The 21,345-nt window shown below is 41.6% G+C and overlaps 1 protein-coding gene and 1 long non-coding RNA gene across 3 annotated transcripts in view; one reads left to right on the top strand and one right to left on the bottom strand.

Annotated features, from left to right (window-relative positions):
- The first annotated feature begins 388 nt into the window (after positions 1-388).
- LOC141409847 (uncharacterized) lies at positions 389-1,862 on the top strand. Its single transcript, XR_012432360.1, has 2 exons — positions 389-1,460; positions 1,583-1,862. It is a non-coding gene; the product is annotated as an uncharacterized lncRNA (long non-coding RNA).
- Positions 1,789-21,345, bottom strand: part of VKORC1L1 (vitamin K epoxide reductase complex subunit 1 like 1) — an 82,757-nt gene continuing 63,200 nt past the window's right edge. Inside the window, exons 2-3 of one of the 2 annotated variants that reach the window (XM_005549443.5) lie at positions 11,256-11,365; positions 1,789-5,916 (exon numbers count right to left, since the gene is read on the bottom strand). In XM_005549443.5, coding sequence (XP_005549500.1) covers positions 5,690-5,916; positions 11,256-11,365 — 337 coding nt within the window. In that variant the 3' untranslated portion in view covers positions 1,789-5,689. Of the gene's footprint in view, positions 6,038-11,255; positions 11,366-21,345 lie in introns of both variants that reach the window. The other variant, XM_074034881.1, reaches the window with a different exon arrangement.

The raw sequence follows: 21,345 nt of genomic DNA on the forward strand, positions 1-21,345 counted from the left end.
AACTGGAAGGTTAGAGGTAACTGGTTCTCCCAGGACATCGTTCTGACCTCAGCCATAGGGTCTTGACAGAAATGGGCAGATGAGTGTAAACGCCCATTGGCTTTATCATAACGGATGCCACTGAGTGTGACAAGACCTCCTTAAACAACTCTGCCTACAAATCAGCATTCCATGGCTTTACACCCCAAAATGACGCCACCTACCCCCTCCCAGAGCACAGTCTTTCCTTAAGGAATCCCTCCTCCCTCTCTTCACGGGCTCCAGTAAGGCAAGGATGGTGCATCAGTTCTGATTTGAACTATATGCTTTGGAAAAATATTCCTTTTGCTGTCCAGTCAGTTGAAAGACAGTGAACCAATACAGTTTTGTTTTGTTTGTTTTGAGACAGTCTTGCTCTGTCGGCCAGGCTGGAGTGCAGTGGTGCAACCTCGGCTCACTGCGACCTTCACCTCCGGGGTTCAAGCAATTCTCCTGCCTCAGCCTCCGAAGTAGTTGGAACTACAGGCAACTGCCACCACTCCCAGCTAAATTTTTAAAAATATTTTTAGTAGAGACAGGGTTTTGCCATGTTGGCCAGGCTGGTCTTGAACTCCTGACCTCAGGTGATCCGCTCGCCTTAGCCTCCCCAAGTGCTGGGATTACAGGCATGAGCCACCGTGCCCGGCCTCCAGTATGGTTCTTGCTATAGAACTTGATTTCCCCCTCTCTTGTGGTTGAGCCCCCTGTCTCCACACAGACCCTCCTTTTTAGCTTTCCTGTGCAAGCTCCATGAAAGAAAGAATAAAGTTAATTTCGCCTGGTTTTATTAGGCATCGTCAGTCCATTTTTAAAAAATGAGAGTGTAGTCAGTTCCAATTAAGAATCTAGGGCTTGTATATTTTTTATCAACCTCTCTTTAGTTTTCAAAGGAATCAAGTTTTGTGTTCCAGTATGTCAAGGTATAATGAATAAAAGTTGACAAACATTAAGAAAAGTTAAATGTAGTAGACACATCTAAATGGTTTACAAATTAGGGGTAGTTCTTTTTTTTTTTGAGATGGAGTCTTCTTCTGTTGCCCAGGCTGCAGTGCAGTGGCATGATCTCGTCTCACTGCAACCTCCTCCCGGGTTCAAGCAATTCTTCTGCCTCAGCCTCCTGAATAGCTGGGATTACAGGCACACGCCACAATCCTGTCTAGTTTTTTTGGGTTTTTAGTAGAGACAGGCTTTCACCATATTGGCCAGGCTGGTCTTGAACTCCTGACCTCAAGTGATCCACCCACCTCTGCCTCCCAGAGTGCTGGGATTACAGGCATGAGCCATTGCGCCCGGTGGGGGCAGTGCCCCTTTCCACAGGTCTTAAGCTCCAGCACAGAACACACTTGTTCTAGTCCATGAAGGATAGCTCAGCTGTATTTCCAATGGATTCATCTTTCTTGCCGATGCTACCTTTTTAGAGGATTATACATGGAGTATTCAAGGTAAGCTAAAGTAAAACTATGGAAAAACAGCTCATTAATACATTCTGAGTGTTCACAGAACAGTAGGCAGTGACACATTTTGTCATTAATTCTTGACAATCACATACATCATAAACCCACAGGAATTCCAAGATCTAGAGGTCTGAGGACTCTGAATCTTCTGCAAGTTACGTATGATTTAAGAGAAAAAGAATCAACCCTGTATACCTTAGAAATGAGGTTACAGTATTGACTTCAAGAATATAAGGCTCCTACCGAGTCTAAAAAGACCTCGTTTCAGCTTTTTTTGGAATGCAACCCTGCAGTTTAAGAATAATAGGAGCACAACTTCCACAGGTAACTTCTACATTTATTTTATACCAAAAAAGTTATGTGCAACAAATAAACATTCTTACATATTTACATTTGGTTTTATTTATCAGTTAGCAAAACGGCGCCTTAAATCTCTGATAAAGAGTATTTCTATCTAGATTAAAGGGGAAACCTGCCCACTGAACTCCATTTTAAATGAATGTTTACTCTGGAGCTTAAAGCACTAGTAAGAAATCTTTCTCATGGAACATTCTAGACAGATCATACACCTAATACTTAGGTCATGCCTAATACAGTTTTATAACAAAACATTTCACCTTTTCTAGGTGAATTTGTAGTAAAAAAATGTTTAGCCAAGTAGCTGGGGCTCCCACCCTTGCCTTTTTTGTTTGATGGAAGGGTAGTTGTCACAATTAGAAACCGTAAGTGCTGCCTGAGGTGTCTGAAATGTTTCACCAATGCTTGTGTGTTGGAGGAAAAGACATGAAGACAGAAACTGTATCATAGGTCATTAGCTCGTCTCCCCAAATAGGTTACCAGAAGTCACAGAGGGTCTCCTTGTTGGCATCTAATACTGATTTTCAAGACAAGATCTCCTGTCACTCTTGGTACCAATCTAAGTTACGAAGAAACTGCTGAAGATAACTCTGTACTTTTGCCAATAGTCTTTTCAAAAACTAAATGAAAAACAATAGTCAACAAATAGTTTTTATTTACTTTTTATTTGAGACAGAGTTTCACTCATTGCCCAGGCTGGAGTGCAATGGCACAATCATGGCTCACTGCAAACTCCGCCTACTGGGTTCAAGCAATTCTCCTGCCTCAGCCTCCGGAGTAGCTGGCATTACAGGTGCCTGCCACCATGCCCAACTAACTTTTGTATTTTTAGTAGCGATAGAGTTCCACTATGTTGGTCAACTGGTCTTGAACTTCTGACCTCAGGTGATCCACCTGCGTCGGCCTCCCAAAGTGCTGGGATTACAGGTGTGAGCCACCATGCCCGGCCAGCAAATAGTTTTAATTTCACTGTAGTCTTGGTCCTCTTTGAATGAAAACAGTCAATGCTTTGAACATCATTTGAAAGTAATGAATTTAAGGAGAGGACACATGTGTAAAGGAACAGTGATTCTGGGCACACAGCCAGTTAACCCTGAGTTATTTCACCAGAAATTTACTTTTACTGAGAGCAACTAGCTGTAATGCAAAACCAAATGAAATCCTCCAAATCACCCAGATTCCCTAGAATTTATCATCTAACCCCAATTCGTCTTTCTTCAAATGATATTTGTGAGCATCAAGTCAATAAATGGCTTCATTTGGAACAAATTACTTAAAAAAGATGAATCATGGAATTACTGCTAAAAACAAATGTTTCCCCTCATCTGTCCTTTAACACTGGTGGCTAGTAATGCTGCAGTGTTCAAATATTCAGTAAATAGGGCAAAACAATCTTCTAATTTTATAACACTGGTGATTCCCCCCTCTTCTGGGCAGAATAGAAGGTATAGAAGGGAATCTGAATTCTCCAGGGCAAAAAACACCCAATTAATACCACCAGGGTTCTGTTACTTACTGAGACACTGGCATTACAATGCTGTTATGACAGGCAGTACGTGTTCCTCTCTCAATGAGGAAAAAAGGTATTAATTAACTGGGCCATAAGAATGTGGCAAAAAAAATCTTATACAACTGAAACAGTGGTTTCCCCGAGCCTTAGAAAAGCAAAGGAAAAACTGAAAGGGTCTGGCTGACCATTTTCCCATGTTTTCTCAGGTAAGAGTTGAAGACATTTGCAAGAATGCAACATCAAGACAAGCTTTAACTATACTCTGCTGATTGATACAAAATAGGATGAAAAACCATTGGATCCTGGGACACGAGGAACTTGTTTAGCACAACCGGTGTTATGTGTACCACAGTTTTAACCATTAGGCCATTTCCACTGTAGCTTAGAGAAAAGAACCAGAGGACTGCCTTGGTAGAGCTGGACGTGCTGCTATAAGACGGCCTCGCTGTACAGCCCTCAAACGTGAGGACTTCTTTCTCCATAGGTACCAGACGGCCAATCAGTGCTTTCTAGAGTTCTTTAACTACTTCAGAATACAAGAACAGTACATCCATACTCCAACAGCCATTGAAAGATTCACATTCATGGGAAAACACAAGTCTTGATGAAATCTTGAGTTAAGCTATCTTTTAAGAAACTGGTTGAAACTGGTGAAAAGTTCATTACAATTCAAGCTTGATACCTGCCTCGAGCCAGAAGACCTACGTTGCATCAATTCTGAGTCAGTGGAAGCTACAGAATTGTTGCTGACCCTACACATTTGAGTTTACAGAGCAGAGCCTGTCCCCTCCCTTCAAAGAGAAGGCAAATAAAGCACTCAAGAGGTACTGGTCTCATTGACTGTTTTTAACATAAAATGATTAATCAGATTGGAAGCAAAAACATTACTGCTGCTTCCCAACCGGAGGAGTGAAATGATCACACAGGACCCTTCTGCAGAGTGCGGGTTTTCTACCTGACGGTGAAGACGGGAGGGCAGGACACTTCTGCCCAAGGTCAACACACAAAATATTTGGTTTGAGATTTAAGACAGAAGGCACTTTTAACATTCTGATATCAGATGTTAACCATACAAACGTCCTGTCACAATTTCATTTGGATTTACTTGAATCCCCTTCCAAAATTCTTCTTACTGCATGTGTGTCATTATGAGAGCAGTGGCGACACGACCAGATTTAGCCTTGAGATGTGTCTACCTGTTCCTATTCTCCCATGAAGCAAACTGCGCAGCATGTCAGCCCTGAAGGTTACAAATCCAGTATTTGACTGCAAAACAACTAAATTACACATCCGAGTGGTTAGTGCAGAAACAATGAGCAAGAACACTGGCTCCCACGCTGGAGCGACGGGGCTTAGACTGGTCTTTTCCATCATAATACTGTTTGGTTGACTGGCACCAACGTTAAGGAAAAATATCTGCATGAAAATTCAACTGGTGGAAGAAACTTTACCTAATAATGCCAGGCTTATATTTCCAGCTTTTCTCCAAAGAAAAAATACCCATTTTCCCATCCTTGGTGTCCTGAAGGCCTTGGACTTGAAGGTCTGGCCACATAACTCATTCTGTAAGGTTAACAATTGGTCCAGTTTTATGACTGGACACAAACAGGACTTGAATGTTCCAATTCAATTTCTTCCTTTCAGAAGAGGGAGATGAAAGGGAACCAACCACCCTATTATTATTTTTTTCACCCTATTATTTGCTGCACCCACAGCTGCCAGTACTTTCCACAAGATGCTGTGTATAGGCTATTTTCACTATCTCCTCAGTCAACGCTCAGCTGACAGTTCTTCAGTGCTACACTCCAACTAAACTGTACAGTAAGTTCTGCAGAAATGGATCTAATATTTCTACCTTTATTTACAAATATCACATAATGGATTCTAGTTGAATCTACATGTTTAAATCCATCAGCTAAAAACATATTACATATTGTAAACATGGCAATATTTAATACAGTATCTATTCTAAAATATTTTCATGTCATGATCACATTTGTTATACCTGAAATTGAATTTATGCACATTAAAGAATTACTAGCAATGGTTGCTGACTTTACAATTGAGGGCAGGGGGCTAGGGCTACATTTTATCATTTCAGAAACATCTTCAAAGTAAAGTTAAAGCTTGTCTTTGATTGGCTCGGCGTATCCTTTTTGTATCCATATTTAAAATGAAGATTGACACAGAAAATAGCGAGGGCCCCTTCTAATTTACAGGATTTTAAAAAATCAGTTTGAGATTCTTAGGGACAGTGTCTGTTGTGAATAATAATAATAATAAAAACCTGCTGCAAAATAAACTGAATGGAAAAGGGGCTTGAGACTGTCAGGGCAGAGTCCGTCGGGCATCAGTCCTGCTTGGGCTGCAGCTGCCGCTTCCAGGCCTCGTTCAAGTAAACTAGTCGTTTGTAGTTGATAATGAGAAGAAGGAAGTTCAGCACGTACGTGACGACGCAGATGATGCAGAACTCCTTCAGCACAAAGTACAGAATGTAGGCCAGGTACAGGGACCCCACGACCGACATGATGGAGGACGTCATGAGGATCAAAGCTGCCACCGCGCTTGCTGTCATGCCTGTAAGAGAAGAGACGCGGGCTCAATCAGGCCTTGGCGCTGCAGAGAGGCTTTCTGAGTGACAAGGACTAACACTGTGTGACTTGCTGCAGTGTTTGAATACTGATCTTCCTGCCAAACTCTGAAAATTGAAAACAGAAATACTGGTCTGTTTCATTAAAATTATACAGGTGGACTCTGCAGATCAAATGCTAGCTTTTCAGGGTTTTGAGATGGGGTTTCACTGTATTGCCCAGGCTGGAGTGCAGTGATACAATCTCACCTCACTGCAATGTCTACCTCCCGGGTTTAAGCAATTCTCCTGCCTCAGCCTCCAAAGTAGCCAGGATCACAGGCATGTGCCACCATGCCCGGCTAATTGTTTGTTGGCCAGGCTGGTCTCCAACTCCTGACCTCAGGTGATCCTCCCGCCTCAGCCTCCCAAAGTGCTAGGATTACAGGTGTGGGCCACCATACCCGGCCAAATGCCAGTTTTATAGCTGCAATGTTTTTGATTTCTCAATCTTTCGGTGAAATGTTACTAATTTCATAAACTAACCTAGTTGAAAATATGCACACAAAGCAAACATGCAGTCTCACAATCACATTACGCAATGAAGCTGACTTGTAACATCAACAGCCCCAAGACACCAAATGAATAAAGGGACATGAGGACCGCAGCCTTTTCCTAAACCGAGCTGCACACATTTGGTGAGAACCTTCTCTGGTTTTCACTACAGCCTCCCCATCTGTGGAAAGTAAAATTTGCTTTTCCATGTTTAGATCAGATTGATTAAAAATCCACAATGAGAGGTGACTACACCAACAAGCTGCTGAGGAGAGAAAAACTCTTGCTAAACATTTCAGGAAGGGCTCACCCTAGTGGATAAGGGAAACCACAGTTAGCTCATTGGCTGTATGTGGGCCAAACCCGATCAAGAAAAATGGTGGACATGTGTGCTAAACCCAGGCTCTCAGTACAAAAAGGCACCTAAAGCCAGGCGCAGTGGCTCATGCCTGTAATCTTAGCACTTTGGGAGGCCGAGGCAGGCAGATCATTTGAGGTCAGGAGTTTGAGACCAGCCTGGTCAACATGGTTAAACCCCCCTCTACTAAAAAATACCCAAAAAAAAAAAAAATTGGCATGGTATTGCACGCTTGCAACCCCAGCTACAAGGGAGGCTGAGGCACAAGAATTACTTGAACCCAGGAGGCGGAGGTTGCAGTGAGATGAGATTGCGCCACTGCACTCCAGCCTGGGGAACAGAGTAAGACTCTGTCTCATTTAACAAAAAAAAAAAAAAAAAAAAAAAAAAGGGTACCTGAATTCTGGACTCTATCTTCACACGTATTGTTTTTAGTTTCCTGTGGCCAACAGTATGGAGAATATGTGCATTTATTTTCAAGGACAGAGAAGGCAGAGCATGTTAAACGGCCCTCCTACCCAATGACTCATGGATAAGGATAACAGAAACAGGAACAAAATAACCGGTGGGAGCAGGTTTAAAGAAGTCAATTAAAGAGCTGAAATCCCGGTGCCTGTTGGCAAAAAGAAAAGCAACAAGAAGACGCCTATGGGCTGGCTGGGCTGGCTCGGCCACAGCCACGGGACTAGATGCTTTCATAGGGCACTTCAAGACTAAGGTGCTGCTGAATTACTGCAGGGACTAGCAAATCTGGCCAGCTACCTGCTTTAGTAAATAAAGTTTTATTGGCACTCAGCCATGCTCATTCATTTATGTAATGTCTGTGACTGCTTTCACACTAGAAGGCAGAGTTGAATGGCTGCAGCAACTGGCAAAGTCAATTTTCTGCCAGGCCCTTTACTGAAAAAGTTTGCTGACTTCACCTATGCTAAACAACTAACATTTCAAAATTAATGCGGTCACAATTTTATCTAAGAAAGTTAATTTCAAAATGAGACGGGCAAGTTATTTCTTCCTGCATGCCTCTCTTTTCTCAACTGTAAAACTGGGATGACAATCATGCTTACTTCCCAAGACTGCTGGACAATTAAATGAGCTGAGATAATGCAGGGTTAAAGCACTTAGAATAGTGTATAAATACCAGCTCTCCGTTAAATACTACCGTAATGCAACTAGGTACTTGTGGCTCAGGGTAAAATTCCCAGTGGAATTTAAAATGTGCTGTAACTCTAAACAAATGATGGTACAATTATGCAATGGATTATTCTGCAGCTGTAAAAAAGAATGAAGACATTTAATAAACTGATATGGAAAAATCCCCATGATATATCCATCAAGCAAAAAAAGAAAAGAAAATGCAAGCTGTAGAACAGTGGGTATAGCATCTGCCTTTTATATTTTAAAAAGGAGGAAAATTAAGATTGTGTATGTGTACTTTCTCGTATATGCAAAAAGAAACTCTAAAACAGTAACAAGCTACCAGTTGGGGCTGAGGAGCAGTGGAAACCAGGGAAAAAGAGAAGCGGTAGGACAGATTTTTCTTTGTGTAACATTTTATATATATATATTTTTTTTTCCTGAAGGAGTCTTGCTCTGTTGCCCAGGTTGGAGTGTAGTGGCACGATGTTAGCTCACTGCAACCTCCGCCTTCCGGGTTCCAGCAATTCTCCTGCCTCAGCCTCCCAAGTAGCTGGGATTACAGGTGCGTGGCACCACACCCGGCTAATTTTTGTATTTTTAGCAGAGACAGGGTTTCACCATATTGGCCAGGCTGGTCTTGAACTCCTGACCTTGTGATTCACCCATGTTGGCCTCCCAAAATGCTGGAATTAATGGCATAAGCCACTGCGCCTGGTCCTTTTTTAAAAGTTTTGAACCATGTGAATGGATTACCAATGAAAAAATTAAATTAAAAATGCTGTATCTCAAACAGCTTAGAAGGGAGTACAGATGTATACATATGTAACAAACCTGCACATTGTGCACATGTACCCTAGAACTTAAAGTATAATAAAAAAGAAAAAAAAAAGTGAGTACAGATGTCCTGCTCTGGAAACTGTTAGGTTAGTTCAAATGTGCCTCACATGAAGACACCAACATTAGAAGGCACGTGAAGCATCCAAATGCAAGTCAAAAAATGCGAATGAAAAAACACATATGATACATATGATTTAAAATATGCATACAGCATGGCATTAAATTAATGGTATAAAAAGAAATTTGGCTGTAGCACCTCTATCTTCAAAAGTTAATCTAGTCAAAGGCTTTTCTTAGGTTCTTTGCCTTTAAGGGAAAACGCCTTGCATTTGGGCTTATATTTCATATTATTCTCTAGAAATCCAGCAAAATGGAAATATGCAGAATACAGTGAAATTTCTCCCTCCTGCCCAACCACCAGACCCCTTTCTATGCATTTACATGCATGTATACAAACATGTTCATCCTATACATATTATACCAAAATTTGCGTTTTTCACTAAATAGTATATTTATCTTTCTAGGATATAAATATAGATCTCCTTTTTCCTTTAATGGCTACATAGTATTTCATACTATTTTCTAATTTATTCAACCATTACGTATTTCTAAGCTAACTCTTTTTTTTTTTTTTTTTGCTATTTCACACTGTACCGCTATGAATATCCGTGTGCACATATCTTTGAACTTCTGCAAGATACACAGATATGGAACTGGGCAAACTCGACAGAACTACTGAGAATGATTTAGATTTATAATTTGCCTCATAACAAATCAATTTCAGATAGAAGAGTTACATGTATTTTTAATGAACCAAATCAAAAGAGCTGACAGATAATGGAATATTAACAATTAAAATACAAAAGCATTGGTATGCAACAAGATCTATAAAAAAGAAGAAAAATAAAATGCAAAGGTAACGATGGATTTAACTCTGAAAGTATAAAAACTTAATAAAATATAAATTCGTAACACTAACAAAAAAAGATAAAGAATGCGTTAAATGTTTGTAACACAATAAAAACGTACTATTATTGGGATCCAATATCTAAATGGACAATAAAAGGAAATTAAAGAGAGTAAAATTTAAATAGGTACTAATGTGTAACTATTAGCAATTTTTCCTGGTGAAGATTATCATTATGACTAAAAAAAAAAAAGAAATTTTACAAAACACATCTTAAAAATAAAGACTGCTAGAGCTTCAGGGAAACCAAAGAACTGAGGGAAAGCAACTTGGTAACACCGATTAAAATAGAAAATATCTGTGTTTTTTGATCCTATGCCTGGAAATTTATTTTGTGGAGATTAAGGAAGGAGTGGGAGGTCTTTAAACAAAGTTGATCAGTGCAGCATTATTTAGAAGTCAAAGGTGTGAAACCTAGATGTTAACAATAACAGGATAAACAACACTATGGTGAAACACAGTTCACATCAAATTATTATTAGTTTTTGAGACAGGTCTTGGTCTGTCCCCCAGGCTGGAGTGCAGTGGTGTGATCTCGGCTGCCTGCAACCTCCATCTCTTGGGCTCAAGTGATTCTCTCACCTCAGACTTTCAAGCAGCGGGGACTACAGGTGTGTGCCACCACAACCTGGCTAATTTTTTTATTTTCTGTAGAGACAGAGTCTCGCCACGTTGCTCCTGGGCTCAAGTGATCTACCCTTCTCGGCCTCCCAAAGAGCTAGGATTACAGGTGTGAGTCACCGCACTGGGCCCCAAATTATTATTATTTATTTATTTATTTTTTGTGAGACAGAGTTTCGCTCTTGTTGCCCAGGCTGGAGTGCAATGGCGCGATCTCAGCTCACTGCAACCTCCGTCTCCTGGGTTCGAGTGAATCTCCGGCCTCAGCCTCACGAGTAGCTGGGATTACAGGTATGCACCACCACACCCGGCTAATTTTGTAATTTTAGTAGATACAGACTTTCACCATGTTGGCCAGGCTGGTCTCGAACTCCCAACCTCAGGTGATCTGCCCACCTTGGCCTCCCAAAGTGCTGGGATTACAGGCATGAGCCATTGCACCCGGCCCCAAAATTATTCTTAAAAGCAGAAGACTGTAGGAATAGTGGATATGTAAAGGTCATGGGATTATGAATATGGTTTCTCATTAATGTCCCCTTAATATATGATATCTTTACAAAGGCTACAGAGTCTATAAAACTAGGAAACACATTTACAGGGAAGATGGGAGTGATAATTTCTGGAATGGGACTGGTTTTTCTGGACATCATGAGATACAGCTCTCCATGATTAAACAGCAAGTGACATAAATTCAACATTAATATAATAAAATCTTAGCGAATCAAGTTTTCACAATACAAAGATGTTGTACATGCTAGTGGCTCTATAAATAACACATGCTTTTATTTAACATCAAGACACTTCAGCGCAAAGACACAAAGTACTAAACGGAATATAACAAACTTATTTTTGTATTGATAAATACTTACCAAGTAATAACTGTAGTATATAAAATATAAGTCCAAAGACACTGTTTGGCTGGTTTAATACACCATCCTTTCCAAAAATGGAACCCAAAAGACCAAATCCTCGACCCCATCTGTAAAATAAGGAAAACCGGTAACCCTATATTGGAATTTCCCTATTTTAAAAAATGTAAAATTATTTGAGAACGTTATCCAATTCTAAAATCAACTAAGCTGTCAAATGTCTTAAATGTCCTGTGTTGAGAGTGATTTACCCCAAAGAGGGAAGCCAGTCACTAGATTTCTGATTAAAAATAATCATCTAAAATGAACATATCTAAAAGTGCCAGTATACCCATCTGAATCTCTCAGTTGCCAATTTCTATGTATTCTCTTTTCCAAAAGGTAGGGCAAAGTATTCATTTTCCAGTGGCATTAGTATTTGCAGAAGGAGACTTCTCTCTGCTTAAGCCAGGGTCTCTTAACAGTGGACCACTGACATTTTGGGCTACGTAATTCTTTGTGCTGGGGAGTGTTCTGTGTATTACATAACTAACAGTACCCTGGGGCTCCCCCAACTAGATGCTGCTAGTACTCCTCCACCCCAGGTGTGACTACCAAAAACACAGTCACAGCCATTGCCAAATGTCCGCTGGGACACAACTGTCCCCGGTTGAAAGCCATAGATGTAAGGGGTGCTATTAATTCACTCAGAGAATACAGATTGAAAAGTTGTTTCTTCACAAATTTCACCAGGATATGCATTAAGCAATACACTGGGAATGTATTTTTTAAATGTAGGGCTGGGCATGGTGGCTCACGCCTGTAATCCCAGCACTTTGGGAGGCCGAGGCAGGCAGATCATGAGGTCAAGATTTTGAGACCAGGCTTGCCAACATGGTGAAACCCCTGTCTATACTCAAAACACAAAAAATTAGCTGGGCATGGTGGCGTGCACCTGTAATCCCAGCTAAATGGGAGGTTGAGGCAGAAGAATCTCTTGAACCCGGGGAGCAGAGCCGAGACTGCACCACTGCATTCCAGCCTGGGCAACAAGAGAAAACTCCATTTCAAAACAAACAAAAAAAAAAACGGGATAATATCAGAAACTGTAGGTCTTTCCTGGACTCCTATATCAGAGGTAAAAAACTGGATACATTATATGCCCTATCAGTTTTTATTTGCAATTTAACTTTAAATCTTGCATTTGACTAAACATTTTTAAAACTTGACTTTCTTTTTTAAATTGTTAATACTTATTTGATAAAACTTGATACAAATATCAAGCTAACATTCATTTTGAATAACAAAACCTTTAAAGATAATGTTAACTCTCGATGGAATGAGAGTGCTTCTTAAATACTAAAAAACATAACCAGTTATGGTGTTAAGTCAGTAGAGAAACACTCTAAATAAAATCTAAACTTTGGTTCTGAAGACAAACTGCCCCAAAGCAAGGATAAATACGTGGTTCTTCACGGGCTACAATAATTTAATGGCACTCAATGCCCAAGATAGAGAATGAAACCCCTGCATAACAGTGATGTTGGGAGAGAAAAATCACCCCGATTTTACAAACAAGTGAAAGCCATGAATATTTTTATTTTTATTGTACAATTATACAATCCTTTTTTTGTTTGTTTGTTTTGAGACAGGATGTTTCTCTGTTGCCCAGGCTACAGTGCAGTTACAATCAGGACTCACTGCAGCCTAGACCTCCCAGGTTCAAGTGATTCTCCTGCCTCAGCCTCCCAAAGTAGCTGAGACTATACAACACTCAACTTTTTTTTTTTTTTGTATTTTTTGTGGAGTTGCAGCTTTGTCATGTACCAAGGCCAGTCTCAAAGTACTGGGCTCAAGCAATCCTCTCACGTTGCCTCCCAAAGTGCTGGGATTACAGGCTGAGCTACCACACCCAGCCTTCAGTTATACATTTCAAAGAACATAAAATAATTTCCATTATATTCATTTCTTCTTTCACTCATCTAAATACTTATTGGGCATGTACTGTGTGCACTGGTGCTAGGTGCTGGGGATGCAGAAGTGAACGAGCCAGACAAGGTGCTGCCCTTGTGGACCTTAAATTCTATTTAGGGAAGAAATAAACAGGTAAACAAACGCCAGGTTACCTGCAGAAATGGACACACCTGGTAACAGATATACAGGAAAATTAGAAGGGGAACCTCTAGATCAGTGCTTCCGAAATTTTAAAAGCGCAATCACTTTGGGGTCTGGTTAAAATGTAAGCTTTTCCTTCAGTGCATCTGTGGTGGGGCCTAAGAGTCTGCGTTTCCAGAGAAAACAACCCAAAATGAAAAGCCTGCAGGTGATACTGACGCTTCTGGTCTGAAGACCACACTTGGAGATCCACAGCTGTGGTAAGAGAAGGGATGCAGGAAGCTCCTCTAGCTCGATGGTCAGGAAGGACCTTTTTCAGGAATTAAGTTTTAAATGAGATCCTGAGTGATGGTAAGCAGTCAGTCTCATGAGCAATGGCAAGTCAAAGGCCTTGAGGTAGGAATGAGCTGTGGGTGTGCCAAGGAAGGTCATCAAGGCTGGGGCATGGTGATCGAGGAGAGTGACAGGAGAACTAGGTGTGAGTCCAATCATTTACATTATTTAGGGCCTTGTGTGTAGGCCGTGCCAAAGAGTTTGAATTTTATTCTAATTGCAATGAAAGACGTTCAGTAGTTTTCAAACTGGAGAGTGAGATAAGCTTATTTATGATTACTCTTTGCTGTGGCATAAAGAACAAACTGCTGGGGACCGGCGTACGGCCAGGGGGAAACTACATGCAATGAAACCTCTGAGCCCTACTCATCCCAGGCAGGAATTCAAATTTCAATCACTGCCTTTGGCAACAGAAATAAGTGGCATACTGCCAAAATGATCATGGCTAAACAGAATTTTTATATATTCAAAGCATTGGTCTATGCCTGATTATTCATGTAAGATCACATGGGTATTTTCCTTGAAAACAATGTGGCATCCACAAATGAATATATTATCAAAGTTATACATGCATAAGGTTTCAAAATAAAAGAACATCAAAGCCTTCTAATACAGAGATGTTCCCTCCTCTAGCCCTCCCCAAGCTCAGTTCTCATCCCCAGAGGCATCCACTTTGATGTCCGTTAACTGTTTTCACTTTTTTTTTTTTTTTTTTTTTTTTTTGCTTTTTTTGAGATGGAGTCTCACTCCTGTTGCCCAGGCTGGAGTGCAGTGGCGCAATCTCCGCTCACTGCAAGCTCCGCCTCCCAGGTTCAGGCCATTCTCCTGCCTCAGCCTCCTGAGTAGCTGGGACTACAGGCGCACACCACCATGCCCAGCTACTTTTCTGTATTTTTAGTAGAGACAGGGGGTTTCACCGTGTTAGCCAGGATGGTCTCGATCTCCTGACCTCATGATCTGCCCGCCTCGGCCTCCCAAAGTGCTGGGATTACAGGCATGATTTCACTCTTATTTACTTCCACATTTCTAAATAATATGTTTACGTTGCTATTTCTTTCTTTCTTTCTTTCTTTCTTTCTTTCATTTTGAGACAGTCTCGCTCTATTGCCCACGCTGGCGTGTAGCAGCGCAACCTTGGCTCAGTGCAACCTTCATCTCCTGGATTCAAGTGCTTCTCCTGCCTCAGCCTTTTAAGTAGCTGGGATTACTGGCACCCGCCACCACACCCAGCTAATTTTTGTATTTTCAGTAGAAATGGGTTTTCACCATGTTGGCTAGGCTGATCTTGAACTCCTGACCTCAGGTCATCTGTACGCCTTGGCCTCCCAAAGTGCTAGGATTACAGGCATGAGCCACTGTACCCAGCCCTAAATATTATCTTTTGACTTTCTAATACGGTAAGCCAGAATGTTGCTTTTTTTTTTTTTTTCTTGAGATGGCGTCTCACTCTGTCAATCATGTTGGAGTGCAGTGGTGAGATCTGGGCTCACTGCAACCTCCACTTCCCAGTCTCAAGCAATATTCCTCCTCAGAATCTTGAGTAGCTTGGACCACAGGCATCCATCACCATGCCTGGCTAATTTTTGTATTTTTGGTAGAGATGAGGTTTCATCATGTTGCCCAGGCTGGTCTCGAACTCCCAAGCTCCGGCGATCAACCTATTTTGGCGTCCGCAAATGCTGGGATTACAGGTGTGAGTTACTGTGGCCAGCCAAATATTGCTTTAAAAAAAAATTATTATATAATAGAAAACTTCAAATGCACATACACAAAGTGAGCACAAGGATGTAATAAACACCCATGTATCTATCATTTCGCTATGGTAAACAGAAAAGGTATTATAAAAACAAAACACACACAAAATATCCAAAAACCCCCAGGTACCCATCACCAGCTTCAATAATTATGCCTTTCTTGTTTCATCTCCACTTTACATTCTCATCACTTGAGAATTACTTTTAGTTCTTTTATTTATTTTTATTGTTTGAGACAGAGTCTCGTTCTGTTGCCCAGGCCAGAGTGTAATGGTGCTATCTCGGCTCACTGAAACCTCTGCCTCCCGGGCTCGAGTGAGTCTCCTGTCTCAGCCTCCTGAGTACCTAGGATTACAGGCTCCCACCACCACACCGGGCTAATTTTTTAATTTTTGGTAGGGCCGGGGTTTCATCATGTTGCCCAGGCTGGTCTCGCCTCCTAGATTCAAGTGATTCTCCTGTCTCAGCCTCCTGAGTAGCTGGACCACAGGCATGTTCCACCACACCTGGCTAATTTTCTGTATTTTTTAGACCTCAAGTGATCTACCCACTCCAGCCTCCCAAAGTGCTGGGATTACAGGCACAAGCCACCATACCCAGCCACAAGTAAGTTAAACTTCTGATTACCTTTATTTACTGATTTGTTATTGATATTTTGGAAATCATTTGCTTTTTTCTTTGTTGTTTAAATTTTTGTTACTAATAAATATGCCATTATCTTGCTTTTACTACTTTATCAACATTTATTCTTTAAAACAATAATCTTAAAATTCTCTTTATTTTTATTTATGTATTTATTTTTGAGATAAGAGTTTTGTTCTTGTTGCCCAGGCTGGAATGCAATGGTGCAATCTCGACTCACTGCAAACTCCACCTCCTGGGTTCAAGCGATTCTCCTGCCTCAGCCTCCCGAGTAGCTGGGATTACAGGTGCCTGCCACTAATCCTGCTAATTTTTTTGCATTTTTAGTAGAAGTGGGGTTTCACCATGGTGGCCAGGCTGGTCTCGAACTCCTGACCATTAAAAAGGAAGAATGGACCTTGGAAAGTCTTAAAAGGTGGAAGGAACATTTACAAGGCTTAGAAGGGTACGTGTAAGATATTCTGAGGAACTTAGTGGAAGATTTGTAAACTTATTTGGTAAGTTGCTGTTTTGTTTTCATTATTTTTAATGTTATTACAATTATACATAATTTTAAAAAATCAGATAGTGCTACAAGACTTGGAACAAAACCCAGCATTCCTCTGACCCTTGAGGTATCCTCCTTAGAAGCAACTCATTTTAGTGGTTTCTCTCAATATTTACCCACAAATTTCTTTTTACAAAAATGCCTTATTATTTTTGCTTTTCAATTAAAAAATTTTTTTTTGTAGAGACGGGGTTTCGCCATTTTGGCCAGGCTGGTCTCGAACTCCTGGGCTAAAGTGATCCTCCCACCTCAGCCTCCCAAAGCACTGGGATTACAGGCATGAGTCACCAGGCCTGGCCACTTGTAATTTTTGGATCATCTATCACTGTATGCTAACCTAGACTGTTTGGTAGACTTTCACTTCCCTTTCCCCCTCCCAATACCATAATTTGTACTTATATCGAAATTTTTGGTTCTATCAGTATATATTGTTTACGTGATTATCACTATATTGTCTGACACAGAGCCCAGAATGATCTGTTCTAACAAGATTCTGTAGAGTGAATCAAGTCACAAGCGATCAGTACATAGAAAATGACAGTAACACAACACCAAGTTGCACAGTCCAGGCATCATTTTCCCCAGCATGTTAAAAGTGCTCACACCTGGTATCCCAGCACTTTGGGAGGCTGAGGCGGGCGGATCATTTGAGGTCAGGAGTTCGAGATCCGCCTGGCCAACGTGGCGAAACCCCCATGTCTACTAAAAATACAAAAATTAGGTGGTTGTGGTGGCAAGCACTTGTAATCCCAGCTACTCAGGAGACTGAAGCCAGAGAATTGCTTGAACCCAGGACGCAAGCCGAGATCGCGCCACTGCACTCCAGCCTGGGTGAAAGAGCAAGACTCCATCTCGGAAAAAAAAAGAAAAAAGAAAAAGAAAAATTCAATGTCTTTTTTTTTTTTTTTTTTTTTTTTTTGAGATGGGGTCTTGCTCTGTTGCCCAGGCTGGAGTGCAGTGGCACAATCTCAGTTCACTGCAAGCTCCGCCTCCCGGGTTCATGCCATTTTCCTGCCTCAGCCTCCCGAGTAGCTGGGACTACAGGTGCCCACCACCACGCCTGGCTAGGTTTTTTTTCCTGTATTTTTAGTAGAGACGGGGTTTCACCGTGTTAGCCAGGATGGTCTTGATCTCCTGGACCTCATGATCCGCTTATCTCGGCCTCCCAGAGTGCTGGGATTACAGGCGTGAGCAACAAGTCTTTAAACTCTGCTAGTAGTTTTACTAGAAATATCATTGCTTTCATCATCTGATAACAAAGTTACATGGATTTTGAGTGGTCTGCCCCATTCCTGTCCCATAACCTCTGGTACTTTTTAGAAATACTTTTTATTGGAGCATCATTATACATCATGAAGTACATAAAGTACATAAAGTTCAGCGAATTTCTATGAGCTGAACACAAGCCTGCACCAGTAGCCGGATCAAGAAACAGAGCAATAAGGCCAGGTGCGGTGGCTCATGCCTGTAATTCCAGCACTGTGGGAGGCCAAAGCAGGTGGAGCACTTGAGGTCAGGATTTCAAGACTAGCCTGGCCAGCATGGTGAAACCCCATCTCTTCTCAAACACATGGTAGCACACGCCTATAGTCCCATGGTGAAACCCCATCTCTTCTCAAATATGTGGTGGCACACGCCTGTAGTCCCAACTACTTGGGAGGCTGAGGCAGAGAATCGCTTGATCCCGCGAGGCAGAGGTTATAGTGAGCTGAGATCACGCTATTGCACTCCAGCCTGGGTGACAGAGCACAACTCTGTCTCAAAAAAAAAAAACCTTAAGAAAAAGAAACATAATACCAGCAGCACCTCAGAGGCACCCAACCCCCATGCCCTTCTTCCAGTTACCCCTCCTCCCCCAGAATAACCACTCTCCTGGGGTCTTTCTAAAAAATATTATATTTAACATCATAATATACCAAACAATATAGTAAATGTAAAATGAAATAAGCATACAAAAATAAAATACATTTAATAATGTATTTTTAAAAATTATTTTTTACAAGGCACATACCCTTATAGCCACACCCACATCGAGAAACAGAACTTTGGCAGGGCATGGTGGCTCATGCCTCTAATCCAGCACTTCGGGAGGCCAAGGTGGGAGAACTGCTTGAGCCCAGGAGTTCAAGATCAGCCTGGGCAACATAATGAGACTCTGTCCCTACCTAAAAAAAAGAAGAAAGAAAAAAAAAATTGCTGGGCGTGATGGCACATGCCTGCAGTCCCAGTTACTCGGAAGGCTGATCACTTGAGCCCAGGAGTTTCAGGCGGCAAGCAGTGAGCTATGATTGTGCCACCATACTGCAGCCTGGGTGACAGAGTGAGAGCCTGTCTTAAAAAAAAAAAGAAAAAGAAAAAAGAAAGTAAATAGAACTTTGCTAGCCCCTCTCTGTGCCCCAATGCAATCAAACACCTCTTCTTTCCTCTAAAACCACTATCTCAACTTTCACCCTTGAGTTTCTCTAAGGATTTATGACAACTGAGCATTCCTAGACACTATATAGTTTAACCCCCACTCTCATTCTCTTTTACTTGATATGTTGTTTAGGACTCTCTTAAGCTATAGGTTCCTTGCCCTAGTATTTTTAGGGCTCAATTCTGTAGAAAATAAATTTTTCCAGGGACATGTTATACTATCCATCACAAAAATATCTATAATTAACTGTCATCATATTTCCTTTTGAGCACAAATTGCTTTTCATGGAGTTACGAATTTATATTTTGTTTGCTTAGTTTTCTATGTCACTATTACTGGTTTTCTGAACCCCTTGTGAGCAATACTTTAAACAAGATCAGTCATGTGAAGAAATCTATGATTTTCATCTTTCTCTGAAGACATCTCTGTTGGAGCCCTCGCCTTCCTGGTGCTCTCTGGATGACATGGTTTGGGCTGACTACTCACTAGGCCTGCTGCAGCTGTCGTCCTAAGACTTCCAATCTCTTCCATATAATGGAAGAAATACAAGAATCTTCCATTTCTTATATTTGCTGTCTCCCATTTCTCCCTGGTTTACTTTACTTGGTGGCACAATCCTCTAACAGTTTCTTTCCTTGAGAAAATACACACAGGAGGTCAAATTTCTGGATGCTGGACATCTAAAAATGTCTTTCTTCTGCTATCATAATTGGTTGATAGTTTGTTTGGGTATATAATTATACATTAAAAATAAGTTTCTGGCTAGGTGTGATGGCTCATGCCTGTTATTGCAGAACTCTAGGAGGCTCAGGATTGCTTGAGGACAGGAGTTCAAGACCAGCCTGGGCAACATGGTGAGACCCCATCTCTACAAAAAATTAAAACATTAGATAGGTGTGGTGGCACACACCTGTAGCCCCAGCTACTTGGGTAGCTGGGGTGGGATGACTGGGTCCAGCAGTTCGAGGCCACAGTGAACAAGGATCACATCGCTCCATTCTGGCTTGGGTGACAGAGCGAGACCCTGTCACAAAAACATAAAAACTAAAAAAAGTAATGACAATTTTCCCTCAGAATGTTTTAAAGACACATTTCTTTAGTGTCATGATCAGACTATTACAGTTGGCAATCAACAGCATGGGTGCAAAAAAAGTCTACATTACAATTCGTTGGATTGTTTTAGTTTCCAGAGAACAGAAACTAAAATGCCCTGTTATACAATTACAGCCCAAAGACACCCCTCAAGTCTTTTGCCCATACACGAGTATTGTCTGAAGCATATCCCTGAAGCAGTTAGGCCCCCACCACCATGCCTGGTTGAGTTCGCAAATCTGTTGTAACCTGAGGCTTCCCTGTCGCTGCTCTGGCTAAGCCTTATTTCTCTTGCTAAGCCTTGTTTCCTGCAGTAATTAATGCCCTCTGCCTCTGCCATAGCTACTGCTGCTACTGCAACCACCGCAGCCACCTTGGTTTCAGGGTTTGGCAAAATATTGGCTTCTACCACCATAGGGGCCAGAGCTTCCGCCTCCAAAGGTTTTTCTCTTTATGGGTCCAAAATTTGAACACTGACTGTTGTAACTGCCAAAATCACTGTCACTTCCACCACATCCAAAATTGCTTCCATTATTACCAAATCCATGACAGTCATCCCCACTGCCACCATATCCACCACCATCATTGCTGGCACCAAAGCCATCATGACCAAACTTGTCACTCCCACCAAATCACTTCCACGACCACCACCAGTTTCTAGGACCCCTTTGACCTCTTTGGCTGGATGAGCCACCAGCCATGTCTTGCTGCAACCTGGGCTTTCCTTACTTCACAGCCATGGCCATTTACAGGATAATATTTCTGAATGACAGTCTTAGCCATGGAGTCATGGTCATCAAAGGTTATAAAAGCAAAGACCCTTTTCTTGCTACTGCCTCAGTCAGTTGTGATTTCAATCGCTTCAATTTTCCTATCCTGTTTAAGGATAGGAAATATCTTTTCCACAGTCACATAGGCACCCGGTCTTTGAGAATCTTCTCTTCAGACAGCTCTCTGAGGTTCCACAGCTCTTCTATCCACCTGGTATGGCCTTGATTCATGGCTATATCCATCTCCTCCACAGTGGCAGATGACCAACCCAAAGCCCCCAGAGTGCTTAAAGTCTAGGTCTCAGGACCACACAGTCATGAGCATGGTTCAGAAGGGCTCCCCAGACTCAGCTGTTTCAAGGCTTCCGCAGCTTCGGGCTCTTTAGGAGACTGGCTTAGACATGCCCGCAGTGGGAAGAGAGGCTTGAACGATGCTTCCTCG

The sequence above is a fragment of the Macaca fascicularis genome, chromosome 3, assembly GCF_037993035.2.
Source record: "Macaca fascicularis isolate 582-1 chromosome 3, T2T-MFA8v1.1".
NCBI classification, from domain to species: domain Eukaryota; kingdom Metazoa; phylum Chordata; class Mammalia; order Primates; family Cercopithecidae; genus Macaca; species Macaca fascicularis.